We start from the raw sequence: 18,253 nt of genomic DNA on the forward strand, positions 1-18,253 counted from the left end.
TAGTCCAAAGCACCGTATAGAAACAGTGCAACCCACTGAACCCCCCCACCCCCCTTACCTACCCTCCACACTAGACCCCCTCCCTACCCCCCACCTTATGAGGCATAAGGACCACCGGTCCTTGAGGATGAAGAGCTGGCCACCACCCCCCTCCCCTGGCAACCCCCCCCCCCCGCCTCACCAATGGGCTGAAGAAGGAAAAAAAGAACATGTAAAGAAAAAAGGAAATAAGAGACCCAATTCTAACTCTTAAAATGAGCATAGGGTAGACATTGAATAGCCAGCCTCAATCAACAAACCAACACCTTTGCATATCGATCCTAAATTGAATGCAAAAATTCCTTTGCTAGTACTTCAGAAGAAAAATTGCGTCTGACCCTTAAATACCACTTTCAACTTGGCAGGGTTAAGCAAAAACACCTGCGCCCCTTTGCCTTAAAACATTGGGATCATTTGGCGCAACTGCCATCTTTTCTCCACCGTTGCTTGACAGAAATCGGGTATCACGAAAAAACTTGCAGCCCTTTTCTTGTCCGGTCTAGCCAGATCGTATACTGTTTCTCAGGCCTCAAAATTAAGACATCAGGATAGCTCGTGGTCCATCAGCAGCTTGTCCCGCTTTCTTTTACGTTGGTTGAAGGGGAACCTATGAGCCCTTTGGACTTCAGATTTCCAGTCCCATTGCGCAAGTTCAGGGAATGCCTCCACAAAGAGTTCCACCACAAATTGCTGCATGTCTGCACCCTCCTTGCCCTCGGGAATTATCAAGAAGATTAGGCTTAAACAGCACTCCCAATTGTAAAGTACTAGGTCAGTTTCACTAGAAATGTAACATAGACCAGTAGCATAATTGAAATGTCAAACAAAGTTCATAATATGAGGATTTTGCAGGATATTTCACAAAGATACGGCGAGGATAAATGACGATCCAACTAGATTCCAATGTAGTCGATGATTTTTAATAGTGTTCAAGTAAGTACATAGACTTTACCTGTGTACAGACGAAACACGTGTTGGCAATTTCTTCGTACACCGCATGCATTGAAGACTATTATTAAAAATCATCGACTACATTGGAATCTAGTTGGATCGTCATTTATCCTCGCCGTATCTTTGTGAAATATCCTGCAAAATCCTCATATTATGAACTTTGACATTTCAATTATGCTACTGGTCTATGTTACATTTCTAGTGAAACTGACCTAGTACTTTACAATTGGGAGTGCTGTTTAAGCCTAATCTTCTTGATAATTTTCGGCATCCGTGTTTGCATGTTGCCTATCGCACTTCTTGGTAGTAAGTGCTTTTGGCTTGTAGCACCCGCTGACACTTTTGAATTTTCACTTTTGCCTCCATTTCATTGCTTGGACGTTATATTGATGTGCGGTCCATTCCCATTTTGGGTACACTACTACCTATCTGTTTAGTATATTGCCCTCGGGAATGCCCAGTATCCGTAGGTTGTTCCTTCTTGAGCGATTCTCAAGACCCCTCAATTTCCAGAGCACATCTTCCTTCTGGGCTTGGAGAGAATCAGTGAGTTATTTGCACGGCCATCTCATCCTCAAGCGTAGATATTCAAGTTTCAGCTTCTCCAATCCGGACTGCAAAATCAGAGCAAGTCTTTGTGACCCTACGTATGGAGTTTCGTAATTTATGACATGCCCCCTGGGTAAGCAGGCTCTATAGCCAGGTCTCCTCCCGATGAGATAATGCTCTGATAGATGGTAGAAAGTAATTCCATCTGGGCCAACTAAATTTGAACATGAGGCACCTGTTGACATCCCTTCAATAGCGGTTACGTTCCCATCCAGTTTAGGAGAGAAGGAATAATCCCATATCATTGAACCAGTTGAGCCATAAGCCCTATTTGACAAGGCATTATATTGCCCCTTTTGTTTACGAATCGTTCCAGGAGTATTTGGAGGATTATCTCCTTCCTCGGCGTCTTCCAGACGCAAGCTACCTACATCACTTTCCTCTTCAGCCCAGTCTCTTCCAAGGCTATCATCCCCCAAGGAGTTGGAGGGATCCGACATGGAGTAAAACTTATACCCTGAGTCCCCCTCCTTTACAAGACCTTTAGCTGAATATTCATCAACTTGAAGCTCCTGCTGAAGGTCCGTTTCTACTATTTTAGCCATCCTACTAGAGGTGCTTCCATTTCCCTGGTCACCCATCTTTTTCCTGAATGCCATTTTGGTAAACTACAACTCCCATAAGGCTAGTTTCATGCTGTACACCAGAATTTTCTCCTCTTATCCCAGCCCCAACTGGCCCAGTAGCAATAGCCAAAGTATCTTGGTTTCCCCCAGGGCCAAACAAGCCGGTAGGTACATTTGAACCTTCAGAGACCCCCCCCCCCCTTACCGCACTCGCCTCACCCGCATCCACCAGAAAAGACGACAGTACCTTGATTGATTGCTACAAAGGGTGCGGTGAGTGTCCCTGGCACCATTGGTTTTTTTTTAAAGATGCCTTTAAATCTTGTTGTCTAGTCACATTTGCTCCACTTTCAGAGATGGAGGTCAAAAGTCAGTTTTTCTTCCTACTCACCAGAAAGGGAGTAGGGGCTAAAATAGCTAGTTCTGATTAAATCTGGCTCGCCATAGCGAGGGGATTTTTCTAGCTCTGAAAAAGCACTTAAATGGGTTATCTGGTTGCGCTGGGCTGAGGTCAAAAGTTCAGGTCAACCTTTATGTGTGATGGAGCACGGACCCAATACAGAGACCCACTTGGGCCCTCTGAACCAAAGTACCATCTATTCTCAGATTTATAGAGCACATGGCTACCGATAGGGGTCTCCCAGCACTAGCTAAACACATGGCCAACTATCCAGCAGTGCCTATTCAAGCAGTCTAGTTTTTAGTAGTTACCTAAATTTCAGTTCTGAATTGGTTTGTCTCCTATGCAGCGGGAGAACGTTCCAAAGCCTCTGGGAGATAGGAGCAAAAGAGCGACCTCTGGCTCTTAATTCTGGAGAAAGTGAGCAGTAACTGATTAGAAGAACGCAGTGATCTCACAGGCTTGTAAAAAAAACAAACAAAAAACAAAAAAAGTCCTTATTCAGTATTGAGCCTTTTTTGTGGATCGCTTTATGTACAAGACAGTCTAAAAATTGACTCTTGCCTACAGGGAGCCAATGCAGAGCTGCAAGTACTGTCCTTGTTGACTGGTGTTTGGTTATTTTTGGATGTCATGTGCTGCAGCATTTTGTACAACCTGCAATATTTAAGATTGTCTTAACTCATATCTTTATAGCTTTTACATAGTCCAGTCGAGAAGTTAAAAGGCCTTGTACCACCAATTTCTGCATGTTGAGTCTGGTAACCATCTCGGAAGTCTTCAGAGTGTATGAAGAAGGCCGAAACACGAGGCTGCTAGTTTCCTGACCTGGACTTCAATTGTCAGTCTCTCATCCAGCTATACTCCTGAACTTTTTACCTCGGTTTTGTGGGTGGAATGGTTACCCAGGGCAGCTGGCCAGTTCATTTCCATCTACATTGTGGTATTATTGCCCACTACAGTCACCTCTGTCTCACAGTTTAGCTTTATACTGCTAGCTGCCATCCAGTTCATTAAGTGTATAAGACGGGAGTTAATCAGGGATGCGTTGTTGACAAGGATGCAAAGTGCAGCCGAAGCAATGAGCGTCAAGCCATGTAGTAGACGAGATGCATCAATTTCCTCCATGCGCCTGCAGCGAGAAGTCTGTTCCGGCTGCAATGTGCGGCTACTGCTCCAGCAGTAATTGACGTGCTGTTCCAAAGGTCATGCACCAGGTCCACACCATGCAACGTCAAGGATGCACTGGTTCCGATGAGGATGTGTGTGATCTGGTTATAGTAGCACTTTATACCCAGTTCAAAGGGCCCCAGACTGGGTTGGCACCACTTGGCAGGGCAAGACATGACTTGCAGCAAGTAAAGTTCAGGTGCTGTAGCAAGAGGAGTACAAGTCTTTGATATCCCAGACACTTGGAACAGGAGGCAAGCTAGCAAGCCCTTGGGAGGCTCTCTGGGTTCAAGTGATGCAGGTCAAGTAATTCTCAAAGGCAGAAGAACAGAGTCAAGACAGCTCAGCAAGGCAAGAGCACAACAGGCAAGAGTCCAGCAAAGCAGCACTCCAGCAGAGTGGCAGTCCTTTAAGCAGCACAGCAGTTCTTCCTGGTAGAGAGTCACATGTCCAGAAGTGTATTAAAGTCATTGTATCAGGAGTCCAGTAGCGAATTGTGCCTTTGAAGTGGTGGAGACGCCAAAGAAAGCTTTGACGTTCACAGAGGTCCTTCCTTTCTGCCCTTGTGGCCACAAACAAATAACTGCAAAAGTTAACACCAAGCTCTGCATGACATGAAAACATGAGCAGAGAGTAAACCGTTTTAGACCCTGCACACCTAGTGATGTAGAAAACACTTCGTCAAATGCTGGTACACAGACATTCCGGCTACGAGAAACATTTTCAGCATTCCATAAGGCATTATCAAGTAATATTGGTGAGCTCACAACAACTCCGATCTAAGCTAAATAGCCTTCATGAAGTCAATGGGATCACATCCCCAGTTGTCTTCCTAAAGGTGAAAATTATTGAAGCTGTAATTGTATGATTAGAGTTTAATAGTTCGTAGATTACGAATATGTGCTTCCTATTTTTCTTGTGGATTAGTTGTGCCCTAAAGTATAGTATTTTGAGGAATAAAATAATGGGAGAGAATCATAAAAGGGACATTGCAAGTTTTTATTGGGAATAATGGACAAGTGCATCAGTTAGTTGGGTAAACTGGTTAAAACAATCATTTGCAATAGGTCTCGCATTTACGAGAGTTTGAGCTATTGGCATTGTAAATGGCAATGCCTTTTATTTAGGTTTTGGTTTTTAAAACATAAAAGGCATTGTCATTTACAATGCTAATAGCTTAAACTCTTGCAAAAGTGAGACCTATTACATTGCAAATGCTTGTTTAAAGGACGTCCCAGACACTACTTCCCCAACCTACCAACTTTCAGCAATAGGACAAAACTGCAAGCTTATTTTAAAAAGACATTTTGCACCTGGTCCCACAAGGTTACCTCCGGAGGGTTAAAACGAAAGCTCTACCCCAACACTACCAGCCTGTGAACATACAGAAGTATGAACCCACCAGGTCAGGCATAGTCTCTTGTCCTGCAGAACTAGTTTGTGCGATCTAAAACTATAAAAAATAAAAATGACTGACCATCTTACTATTCAAAGAGAAGTCTGAAGTGATAGCATTAACCGACTGAGCTTTCCCAGCTGAACAAAGCATTTATCATTTAAGGTATATACATTGCACATTATAATATACAGTTAGTTGCATGTGACAGGCTAACAATTGTTCATACTTTACTGTAATAATGCAGAACATTAGTAAAGTCAATGGTCAGCCTGCTCCGGACAGTTAAAACAGCTGACACCAACTACAGATATGCTGCATAGTGACCACCATCCCAAACCCAGCCCACCATGCATTTCCTCTCCCTAAGACTTTTAAGCCCACACCAGTCCTTGTGTTTTTTAACTAAACACTGCCAAGAGACTATATACCCTGTTCCTCACACTAATGCCAAGGCAACACCCTCGCATAGGCATGCACCTCTATTCCCCCCCTCCCAACTTCTCTGGAGTCCATAAAACAGCCAATCCACGGCGCTTTTGTTAAATCTACAGTACTACACTGTGGCCATGAGGAATGGAAAAGGCAATGACAAGAACGCTGCCTGAGCTCATAGTACTCACATTCAACTTCTCAAGACAATCCTTTCCTGTTGAAATCACATATGGGTCCCGGGGAGACCCAGGAGGTGAAAGCCATAGTCTGATTTGCAAACAACCATAACTGTCATGCTGCGTGTTCCCATGTCACACACCTCAAACCGCTTCTACAGCTTAGAACTGCATAGGAATCTTATAATGTCCAGTTTGGCCCACAGGCTTGCAAACAGATATCACAATGTTGTTGCATAAGAACCAGCCTCTGCGAACACGTCTTCTCTGCCGGGTCACCCGACCCCAAAATTCAAATAGACTAACCTGCAGAGCCCCTGTACAGCACCATAGGAGACCCCTAAGGCCAACTATGCCCCCACTGGAATGCAACCTGACATATCTGCCCTGGTATGAGAGGCCCCTGCTCCCTAGCTTCAATTGCCCCACGACAGACCCCTGCAAACCTCGCCCATTTCTGTGGGGTACCATGCAACAGCGCACGCACTTTACATGTCTTTAAACAGCAGCACACATGAGTCCCCAGCAGCACAGACTCCCCTCACACTCACACACTGTCCTATGGAGACGCACTAACGGACAGAGCAGCTCAGCCAACCAGTCACTGGGCTAACACCCAATCAAGGAGTGGAGGCGGGACCGTGCTATCTCTGCTCCCCTGCCCCTATCGTGTTCATGTGCAGTTTTGCCGGAGCCTCCAACATGGTGACCTGCCTCACAGGCATCTGGCAGTCGTAGTTTCAGAATGCTGCGGCTGATGGAGTATTTCTGAACATGCAGGATGGGAAATACCAAGAGCGGGTGGTGGAGTGCTGTCTTATGGTTCAGATAGTAAATCACTATGTAGTTGAATGTAGGGAAAACCTCTATGGAAGTGCATTCTCTTTTGCCGAGAGTTATACACCTCATACATGGCATGAAAGGGCGACATTTCACACAAGGTTGCAGGGTCTAGAATTCCACGCCACTGTACCATAAAGCATTCCCAGAAAACGCCCTTGGCCTTAAGTGCCACAGTGACATTTGCCTGCTGCTCTGAGGAGCGACCATTATCCTTCAGCATCCCTATTTGACAGCATGCACCATCATGCTTGGAGACTGCTTACTTTCTGTGCGATCTACACACACTTAACCCTAGGGGTCTGCTCGTTGGGGGGGGGGGGAGAAGACTAGAGACAATGGGGCGTTCAGGGTGAGCTAGTCTCCAAGTACACTGGAAGGGGTTTTTAGAGACCCTGTAGTCACACTTACTCCAAGGTGTGTCCCTCAATGGTATCCTGAAAATGTCGTCCTCTTCCCCGCTGGGAGAGGACAAATAAATTATATTTGGTGTTTACATTGATTTTAACCTCTCACTTTATCACGGGCTCCCACTTAGTTCTTAGAAGTGCCTCCCTGTCTCCAGGTGTAGGCCTGCTCTCTACCAAACGCGGTTTCTAGAGAGCGAGGACTGTCAATGAGGACGCATTTCACCTGGTGGTGTGTGAGGACAGTCCTTCACATTTTTTGAGATGCCATACACCTGACTGAAATAAGTAGTGTTTTTGCACATATAATCAGATTTATTCAGGGTAGCTTGTTTTGTGTTCATATTTTGTGCGGCACATAACAGCCAGACACAATTGGTACCTTACAGACAGTCCTTACTACACGCATGCAACACCTCTTATATCCCGTATTCGACTGATCAGACATCGAGGGTAATCCCCAGTCAATAAACAAGATTGACTCTGTACAAATGGAAATAACCATGGGCATGGTTAGCAGCAGGCCAGTTGAACTGTGGTTCAGGGATCTGAGCTGCCCTCTAAACCTCAATTAAAGGGCTTATTTTAAGAAGTAAATTGAGTATGAGGGATTCTATCGGTGTCAATAGCACCCCTGCAATGCCACTTTTAATAAGCAATACGTTACATATGTATTTTTATTTATTTGCAGAGTTTTATATAGCGCAAACTTGACCCGAATCCAATTGGGTATCGGAGCACCTTACATAGCACCAGTTACGTTACATGAGGACACACATTCATTTTTTGTTAGGCACAGGGAGATTAAGTAATTTGCCCAGAATCACAGGATGTTTAGCGTCATTACTGAGACTCGAACCCAGTTCCCCCAGGTCCGAGGTCGAGCGCCCTAACCGTTAGGCCAACTCCTCCCCCCGTGTATTTGTGTGTGCTGCCATAATTAATCTCCTAGTTTTACTATGATTGCTCCCACAATGTTCTATTTTAGATCTTTGGTTGCTTCTGGTGCACAGGTGGTTCTGGAACGTTCAGAGTAAGATACCTGCCCATCACAGAGCCAGCCACGTACCGGAGGTTGTTGTGGGTCCTCACTGAATAAAGACTACTTGGACTTTTTATATTAATTTCCTGACAGTTTCAGTTTTTTGTGCCACGCTGTTGTATCCCGCATAGGGTCATTTGTCAACTACCAATCAGATTACTCGTAGGTTATCTGTAATCTGATTGGTTACATACACTCACGTCATATGGAATGTCGTGGGAGTATTTATCCCACGTCACGGGGGGTTCGTGACCTTTTTCCTGCTGCAAGCGTGCGTGCTTGTATTGTCCAGTTTTCTGTTATTTGTTCCTCAGCTGTTAAATAAATACTTAACAGTAGTACAAGCTGATGCGGTGTGAATAATTGTTCTTGGATACCACACTTCAATTGGCGACGAGTTCGGGATCCCGATTTTACAAGGAAAATTTCGGGTGAATTTCTTCTGTGAAGTGAAGTCTTCCAAATTCTACTTTCAGGCAAGTGACGATATTATTTGTGGAATGTGCGTGTAATTCGTTAATAAATTTGCGTGTATTCTACTTATTCGTAGCGTTGGATACCGGCAGGATTGTGGAGGAAAATAGAAGTTGACGGCATGTGTGAGACCCGCAGATTCAATCTTTAAGGCAAGTTACTACATGTCATTCGTATGCGTGAAAATATACACATTTTTTAAGTTGGCACTCTTATGTTTCTTGTGAGGCATCGTCTACATGAAATCCTGTTTGGTTCGTAACGGAAGTCAACTGTCATACGTTCGTTGGCTTCTGACAGTTTCAACGTCCGCTGTGTGATCAAGTGAGGTGACGTAGTTAAGCGCGTTGCGTTACGTGACTCCATTTTTTTTTGTGTATATTGAACGCGCAAAGCCCGTGTGATATTGAAGGCATATTTCAATGCGAGCAGTGCGTTCTGAAGTGATTGAAACAGGTAATGGAAAGAGAAATATTCTTGAATACTGTATTTCTCTGTTTTAAGCCTGAATAGTATTCAACAATATTGAGAGTAAATATTGACTTATACAAGTGATAGAATTTTGTGAGAATTAAATTAAATGACTATTCTATATTTCCAGAAATTCTAGTTTTTACGTTGATAACATGGCGAGTAATTCAAATATCAGTGCACCAGCTGCATTTCTGAGTGAGCCTGGAAAACCAGTTATGAGGTGGAAAAATTGGTTTCGGGCATTTGAAAACTACTTGGTGGCTATTGACGGTAAAAAATATGAGCCAGAAAGGAAAAAAGCGATTATGTTCGGATTATTAGGCGCAGCAGGTCAGGAAATTCGACAGTTTACCAGAATATGAGGCTCAACCTGGGCAGTTTATTCCACTTGAGTTCCAGGAAGCAACAAAAAGATTGGAAAAACAGTTTGGTGAAGAACCAAATATTATGATAGGCAGACATCGGTTTGCTATGCGCAAGCAATCTGAAAATGAAACAATTGAATACATTGCGTGTTTGAGAGTTTTGGCTACTAAGTGTGACTAATGAAATGGTTGATGTGTATATTCGCGACCAGTTTGTGTTCCATTGTTTTGAAAAGAAAATTCAAGGAAGATTATTAGCGTGTAAAAACCCGACTTTAGAGGAAACTATCGACATTGCAAAGGGCATTGAAAGATCTCTGGAAAGTTCAAAAATACTTTCTACAGAAAGTAGTACCAAGTCAAGCGTGTATTATCTGCAGGACAATAAGAAAGTTATAAGTGTTACTGACAAAAGGAATGAGTTGTCGTCAAATTCAGAAAGTAACACAATTGTTTGTTTTAGGTGTGGTTCCAGAAATCACAAAGCAGATTACACGGGATGCCCGGCACAAGGAAAGAAGTGCACAAAGTGTTTTATGGTAGGGCATTTTGCGGGTGTATGTAAAAATTTCAGGGCACAAAAGTATTCAAAAGTAAAAGTCAACGCTGTAGAAGATTTTGATGAGGATAGGTGTTCAAATATAATTTTAACGTTGGGTGATGATTACCAATCTATAAAAGGACCTCTGGGTATTGCACACATTGGAAGTGTTGAATTAAATAAAATGGCAGATTCAGGATCACCTATAACAATGGTTTCTGACCAAAAGTATGAACAATACTGGCCACAAGTTGATCTTTTAGCTTCTGATGTGAACACCAAGGCATTTGGTGAATTTGACATCAACATGTTGCGATATTTCCATGATGATTTAGAAGTCAAAGGAAGATCTGTCACTACTAAAGTTTATGTTGCAGAACGAGGCAGGAATATAGTTGGAGGGATTTAGCTCGTTTGGGAATTATTTTGAAACCTGGTGCAAGTGATCCTATTGTTTTGGATGATGATTGGGCGTACTCAATTTCTAATCCTAGTTTAGTATCTTATCCAGAAAATATAAATGTGGTGCTGAAAAAGTATTCATCATTATTTGAAGACAGAATAGGTTGTGTAAATGGGTTTGAACACAACATCAAGCTTAAGAGTGGAGCTATTCCGATAAAACATAAGGTAAGATCAATTCCTTTGTCAGTTAAAACAGATTTACAAAAAGTTCTAGATAAGTCCGTCAAGGAAGAGGTTATTGAACAAACAGATTCGGCGGAATGGGTTTCTGCAATGGTTTTAATAAAAAAAAAAAATGGTGAGGTGAGTTTGTGCGCTGACTTGGTCGTTGAATAAAAATATTGTGGTTGATTGTTACCCGTTGCCATGAATCCAAGAAATGTTGGCGGCAACTAATGGATCCAGGTATTTTTCTCTCATTGACCTCAAGTCGGCATATCTCCAAATCAAGTTATCTGAAAAGTCAAAAGATTTTACAACGTTCATCACACCGTTAGGTGCGTATAGGTTTAAAAGATTACCATTTGGTTTGGCGTCATCGTCAAGCGTATTTCAGAAACTGATGGAATGCATTTTAAATGGTATTGATGGGGTACAGAAATTCCAAGAAGATATACTCATTCATGCAAGCAGCATTGAGGAGCATAACAAAATTCTAGATTCAGTATTAAATAGGCTAAATGAAAGAGGTATGACGGTTTCAAAAGAAAAATGTAAGTTTTTACAAACAGAAATTGAATATTTAGGCCACATTATTGGTGGAGATGGAATAAAGCCAAAACTGGATTTAGTAAGAGCTATAAAAGATGCACCTGTACCGCATGATAAGGAATCCTTAAAATCATTTTTGGGTTTAAGTGAATACTATTCACGATTTATTGAGAATTATTCAGAAGTTGTTGAACCGTTGCGCACACTTTTGCGTAAAGGTGAAAAATGTTCATGGTCTGCGAGTCAGAATGATGCTTTTGATAAAGTCAAACATGCAATTGTATCTGCACCTTCATTGAAACCGTATGATCCAGAAGGAAACAACGTTGTGACGGTTGATGCGAGTTCGGTTGGCATTGGTGCAGTCTTCACACAAAAGGTAAAAGGTAATTCACACACAATTGCTTTCATTTCAAGACGATTACAAGAAGCAGAAGTCCACTATAGCACTATAGAAATGGAAGCTCTAGCGTGTGTGTGGGCAGTTGAAAAGTTAAAAATGTATTTGTGGGGAAAGCAATTTGAGCTTATAACTGATCATAAGCCTTTAACGTATTTAATGGATGGATATGGTAGAGGTAATGGAAATTTGTCAGCCAGGTTGGTAAGACTGTTGGCAAGGCTTCAAGAGTACACGTTTACAATAAGTCATATTGCAGGTAAAAGCAATGTAAGAGCAGACTGCTTATCAAGGTTACCTTTAAAAATTACTGAACCAAGAGTGGAGGAAAACACAGAATGGGTTGTGTCTTGTATAAAAGATGTTGACAATGATTTAAAGGTTGGAGATAAGGCAGAATGGTTGGAAAACAGACAACGATCCAGTGTTAAAGGTAAAGTATTGTATTGTAAACAATTGGCCACCAATTCGAAATCTTTCTTCAGATCAAGACATATTTTCAGGTTGCAAATGAACTATGTATTGACAATGGTTTTGTTTTAAGGGGAGATGTGTTAGTTCCGTCAACAAAAATAAGAAGGAAGTTGATTGAGCAAGCACACAAAAGCCATTTGGGAACTACCATGACAAAAAAGTTGTTAAAGGAGCATTATTGGTGGCCGGGATTAGATGCTGATGTTAACATGTTTGTTGATAATTGTGTAATCGGTCTTAAATCAGACAAGCATTGGAAGACGTGGGTGCAAGAAATGCAATTGGTCCAAATTCCAAATGCACCATGGGTTAAAGTGGCCATTGATTTTGCAGGTCCATTACATGTTTTAGAACAAGATTCTAAATTTCTGATTGTATTGAGCGATTATTACAGCAAATGGATCTATTACAAATTTGTATCTGTTATTGACTGATTGTGTAACTACATTTCTGGAGGCTTGTTTTGCAATAGAAGGTTTACCAAAAAGGTTAGTATCAGACAATGGTAGGCAATTAGTCTCAGAAAAAATGGTTAAATTTTTTAAACATAATGAGATTGTGCAGGAAAAAACGCCAAATTATTCGCCAAAATCTAACGGTCAAGTGGAAAGGGTGAATCTATTCTTGAAGGAAAGTATACAAGTAGCGTTGGCAGCAGGATATCCAGTACAGGAGTTCATTCGAGAAGGAGTCAAAGCATACAATGGCACAACTAATAGTGTGACAGGGTATTCACCGTTTTTTCTCATGAGGAGCAGACAATGTGTGTCATCAATTTCACCCAAGTTCATGCTGCGAAAAGATAGTGATTTGAAGGGAATTGAGGTGAAAGATTCTGAGCTGGAGGTAAAGGACAGGATCGTAGACCAACAACTCAAGTCTAAGGCGTATCATGATAAAGTTCACAGAGCTATTGAAAAAGACATCATCATTGGTGACTGGGTTTTGCTCAAGAAACCATTTGTAAAATAAAGGAGAGTCAAAGTTTTATGAGCCTCAAGAAGTTAAAGATGTGTCAAACAGTTCAGTGCTTCTGCAAGATTTTGGATGGAGGCACAAATCAGATGTAATTAAAATGAAAGAAATGCAGAAAGACCTAATTATCAAAGAAGGAAGAGTTGGTGCAGATAATGACCAGAGTAATGTATGGTATAATTTTGGAGGAAAGGAGAGGGAGTTAAGATATAAGCAATGGGAGAAGATGGAGCGTGATGATTCAGTCAGAGAGAATGTAGTCACCCGCACTTTGACTTGTCCAGAGTCAGATGTAGCATAAGAGAGTGGTAGATATAATGCATCTCAAGGTGAATCACATGCAGGTGGCGATGTGGAAATCCCAAGCGCCAGCAATCTACCAGCAAGTGAAGTGTCCGGTCACAGTCAAGATGAGAGTATAAGCACATCATCTGGAAGAGTATCTTGCTTTCCAAGGATATACAAAGACTTTATTGTGTATTGATGCACTTTGCGTCCAGACTTTAAAAAAGGGTTCAGCTACATAACTATTGTTTGCAATGTTTATTTGATATGAAAGGGAGATGTTGTATCCCGCATAGGGTCATTTGTCAACTACCAATCAGATTACTCGTAGGTTATCTGTAATCTGATTGGTTACATACACTCACATCATATGGAATGTCGTGGGAGTGTTTATCCCACGTCACGGGGGGTTCGTGACCTTTTTCCTGCTGCAAGCGTGCGTGCTTGTATTGTCCAGTTTTCTGTTATTTGTTCCTCAGCTGTTAAATAAATACTTAACAGTAGTACAAGCTGATGCGGTGTGAAGAATTGTTCTTTGATACCACACTTCACACGCTTTATTTGCCACCCTTATTGCTACATTTTGGTAGCAGGAGTGGGGTACTTCGAAGGGGTTACTGTTTAAGGACCCACCAACTAATTGTTACAGTTCCCAGATCACCAGAGCGGTTTTGCGATTCAGTATGCTGCAATCTAGGTGAGTTTGAGCACCAAGTATCATTGGAGAAATTTTTACCGTTGTCTCCTGGAGTAGGCCCAACAGTCCTGGCTTCTGCTTGTGATCCCAAGGGGATTGGCTTCTGCTGCGTGCGCTGCCTTGCTCTGTATTCCATCAGTTGTGCAACGCTCATAAGGCTGAAAGGGCTTTACCACTTACCGTGCATTCTCATGACACTCCACCTGTCATTCTCACCACTGAACCTGCACTCACAGGGATAATAGTGTACTTCCACTGCTCACAATGCACTCACGGCATCCACCCTCCACTTACCTTGCACTCACGTAAACCCATTGCTAACACTTCATTCATGTGACACTCCACTCAGCTGTCACTCCCACTGCTCACCCTGCAGTCTCACTCACAATGCACTCATTCTCAAACAAGCACATTACTCACCATGCTTTCATTATTCCCTCTGCACTTTCACCTACACCCAAACACAAATGAGCACATCACTCACAGGAATATTGCTCACCCTGCAATCAGGTGGGCACATTGGTCACTCACATAGCTCAACCTTCACTCACATGGGCACGCCACTCAAGACACATCACTCACCCTGTACTCACACAGGTACACTACTCAGCCTGCACACACAGGCACTCCATTCACCAATCACACATGCAGCTCCACATGCTTGCACATAGGCACAATAGTCTGCCAGAACTCACTGGGACACCACTCACTGTGCATTAACTTCTCACCCTGCACTCACATGGGCACTGTGCTCACCTTGTACTCATGCAGGCTGCCCTGCACTCACATCAGCGCATCTTTTACCCTATACTCATACCGCTCATGCTGCATTCACTCACTATTCCCATCACTTACATGAAAACATGTCTCATGCTGCACACCAAGCAATTGGCAAAGCACCTTGTTGTATACAAGTCTCTCGCAAGAGTGCATGCTGAAGCAGCACATGCGGTGTAGCAGGCGTTACCTAAAATGTATTCAGCTCTCATGAATATACACATTTCTACAATGGCACCTACAGAAAACCTGCTCTTTCCACAGCACTAAATATCTGGTCAGATCCATATGCAACTATGTGGCCAGTGCAAGAGAAGAGTGGACCGAGAATGTGGGATGGCCATAGGACTGAGATAAAGGCTGGGGATTGGGGAGATAGTGCGGGATTGAGGATCAGTCGGTGGTGGTTAGGAACTTGAATGAGTGGTTATGCGGTAAAGAAGGAGAAAGCAGTCATGGCTGCAGAAGGTTGAACCAGGTGCAACAGGCTAAGCATAAAGCAAAACAGAGGCTGTGGGCTGGTGAGGGAATAGAGTGGGGACTTCAGGCCAACGATGCGTTGTGGGTGGGAAACGTAGCACTTGTCCTCGAGGCACTTTTTAAATGTGGAAAACAATTCACAGATGACTCTGCAGCATTACGGTGAGTGCCAGAGCCACTTTGAAAGATGGAAGATCCTTTTAAGAAGCTCTATTCACCAACAGGATTAGCCCATCAAAAAAAACATGGTCCACACTGTAATACACAGTCAGCATGTCATGATGCTTTAGCAATATTATTAGTCAATACTACTGCATGGCAGATGGGTATTCCCACTGCTAACTGCAACATTATGCTGTTTAGGTGATTGAACTCCACTCACGAGCCTGCAGGATTATGACAAACACTTTCTCAATGTCAGCACACTACTTCTGCCCAAATAGTGTATTCAAGGTAACCAATATATGGGTAGAAACAAACACCCTCTCAGGTGTGCTTCATAAAGCTCGTATTTGCTCACATAAGGTCAGATGAAGGGCTGCAATGTAAAGCCAAACCCAACAAATAAATCTCAGAAGTTCGGAAACACATCCAATAACTATAGTTCTTTAAATAACGTGCATCAAAGCTCTATACAAGAATCTTAACTTTTCCAAACTACCACATGGCTTTATATCATAGGTTGCCGTGACATAGCTCATTAACCAGAAACAGGGCAGTGGATGTATAACTATCACATAGTATTCATATATTTCCCTTCATGCATTTCTTTCCAATAATCTTGCACAGTTCCAATCTGCACCTATTGTGCCGTTGACTCCCACTGAAATCTTAGTAAGTTAATGACAGTGATTACATGGAGAGGGGTTGTGCACATATGTCCTATTAGAAAGCATATTCATGCAACATTTCCTGAATTAGTACATGCTGTCTATAGTTTTTTCACTCTTTACATGTTTAGAAGACTGACCAGGTCATTGCATGGCTACTAAACAGATGCATATTTGTGTTTCAATGTAGTCTTAAACTATAATCATTAAACTCAATATATACCATTTCCAATAAGTGTCAATGTCTATATAGAGCGCACCTACAGGAATAGCCACTGCTCAATTTTTGTACGGTGATCAGAATGAAGGTTTCGTTTTCTTTTCTTCTGAACAGCAGCCCTGGAGCCAAGATACCCACCTTGTTTCAAAGGAAACAGGCAGTTATCAGAGAGATTACCTACAGCTGAAAAGCACACGGTACAAGAGACCTGAGCATATGATCTGAACGGGGGGGGGGGGGGGGGGGGGGGCTGACGATCGGCTTCAACATCCCAACGTCCCAACAATTAAGTAAACTGAATGGAGGAAGGCAGGCGCGTTCACAGACTGCGGACCCTTCTTCCACAGGAACTCCGTTCTGCAGCTCAGACTGCCCGCCGGGAACTACGAGTGTTGTGTGTCCGCACAGATGGAGGCACTCATCCTACGGCTCGCCGGATTGGCTGACCATAGAAGGATCGCGAACAGTCCGCCCCTAAAGGTTATGTTGTGATTTATAGGCTCCGCCTCCCACGTCCTCATGTAAAGCAGCAAACGGGATTACGCATGCACGAGCAGGCCATGCGAGTGGGTTATAATTGGTTGGCCTCTACAGGTGTCCTAATGAGGATTGGTTAGCACCTGTGGAGCCGAGTACTAATTGGTTGCGCAAATGAAGCTTCGATGAAGGCCGCAGCGCCTCAGACTCACCCAAGCCCAGATGTTGTTTACCTGCCGCACCCGAGCCTTGCGGCCGGGGAGGGCAGCCCACGCTCGGCCGTAATGCCGCTACTCGGAATGTGTCACTCCTTTACGCGTCTTAACTTTACCCTCCAGCACCCCAATGTTATCGCCGAGTTGCTCCATCTCTCTCTGTTACCACCCGAGTCCAACACCCTTCGCCAGTGCGCACCCCCAAGGCTGCAACAGATGCCCAGCTCACACCCAATACAAGACCCTGCCCTGAACCTCACCCTTGGCCAGTGCTACGGTGCTGCTCTCGGTGTCGATGGTGTAGAGAATGCCCTCATAGCGTATCTGGGCCTTGGAAATTAGGCTGATCTTGCTCCCGATGTAGGGGGTGCCTGAACTCATCCTGCCCGCTGTGTCCGACCCGACTGCTCAAACACTCCGCTTCTCCGAGGTCCTGGACGCTTCTTTCTGGCTAACCATACGTTGACGGCTCCACGTTGAAATCCACACGGTCTAAGTTCCACGAGTCTCAGCTGACCCCCTCGGAAACGGCTTCGCTCCTCTCACTAGAGTAAAAGCGCCTCTCCTCTTCGCCCCACGTCTTCCCCCCAGGGTCTCCTACACCGCGCACCCGCGTCCAGGCCGAGCCTCAAATAGAGTAGCGTCATTGGGGGGCGTGTCTCCACGGAACGCCTAGATTTATGCTTGACGTAGGCAGAGTCTCGCTCCGCTCTATGGCAGCAGCAGTCTGACCCGTACGTCAGGATCCCAGTAACTAGTGACGTGACGACAGCCCCGCCCTCACGTACGAGTAGAACTGACGGTAGTATTACGCATGCGCAGCCTCCCAGCTGACGGAATCCCCCCATATCAGTGACACTTTGCAAGACTGAACTATAGAAAGGACTGCAATAAGAAATCAAAGCATTTGAGACATTTGGCTCTATTTGGACTTACTATTTACAAAACTCTCCTCTTCTTGCATGGGACTTAGCTAGGCTACCAACTTGACATTTTAAAACTCTAAGCCGCTACGGTAGTCAAAAAGCCATACGCAAGATCACTAAAGTTATCTGGCGACGCGAGACAGAACGCTTTTATTCTCCAGGGCTTGCTAAATTATTTTGGTAGAGGTCTCAAATTGGGTTCTAGTAAATGTATATTTATGTGATTAAATGTAAATTGTGCGGCAGAGTGTTGGATCCCTTTAACTTGTGCGTTCTTTCTCTATGTTCTGTCTCCATGGTGCTGCTGCTGTCCGGTGGATTCTAACCTTGAGACTCGCCCGGATAACAGCTTCACTAGAGATCCCGCTTCTCTCTGTGGGTTTCTTCCCTGGAATTAATTACAAATTAACCTCTTCTTCAATTCTACATGTTTCCG

The 18,253-nt window shown here is 43.5% G+C and overlaps 1 protein-coding gene across 2 annotated transcripts in view; it reads right to left on the bottom strand.

Moving 5' to 3' along the window:
* LSM14B (LSM family member 14B) overlaps positions 1 to 17,546 on the bottom strand; it is a 62,956-nt gene extending 45,410 nt beyond the window's left edge. The window contains exon 1 of one of the 2 annotated variants that reach the window (XM_085619780.1): positions 17,152 to 17,546. In XM_085619780.1, the coding sequence (XP_085475906.1) occupies positions 17,152 to 17,272 (121 nt within the window). In that variant the 5' untranslated portion in view covers positions 17,273 to 17,546. The remainder of the gene's footprint in view (positions 1 to 17,151) is intronic. The other variant, XM_085619779.1, reaches the window with a different exon arrangement.
* Between the last annotated feature and the right edge of the window lie 707 nt (positions 17,547 to 18,253).

The sequence above is a fragment of the Triturus cristatus genome, chromosome 7 (genome assembly GCF_964204655.1).
Source record: "Triturus cristatus chromosome 7, aTriCri1.1, whole genome shotgun sequence".
Lineage (NCBI taxonomy): Eukaryota > Metazoa > Chordata > Amphibia > Caudata > Salamandridae > Triturus > Triturus cristatus.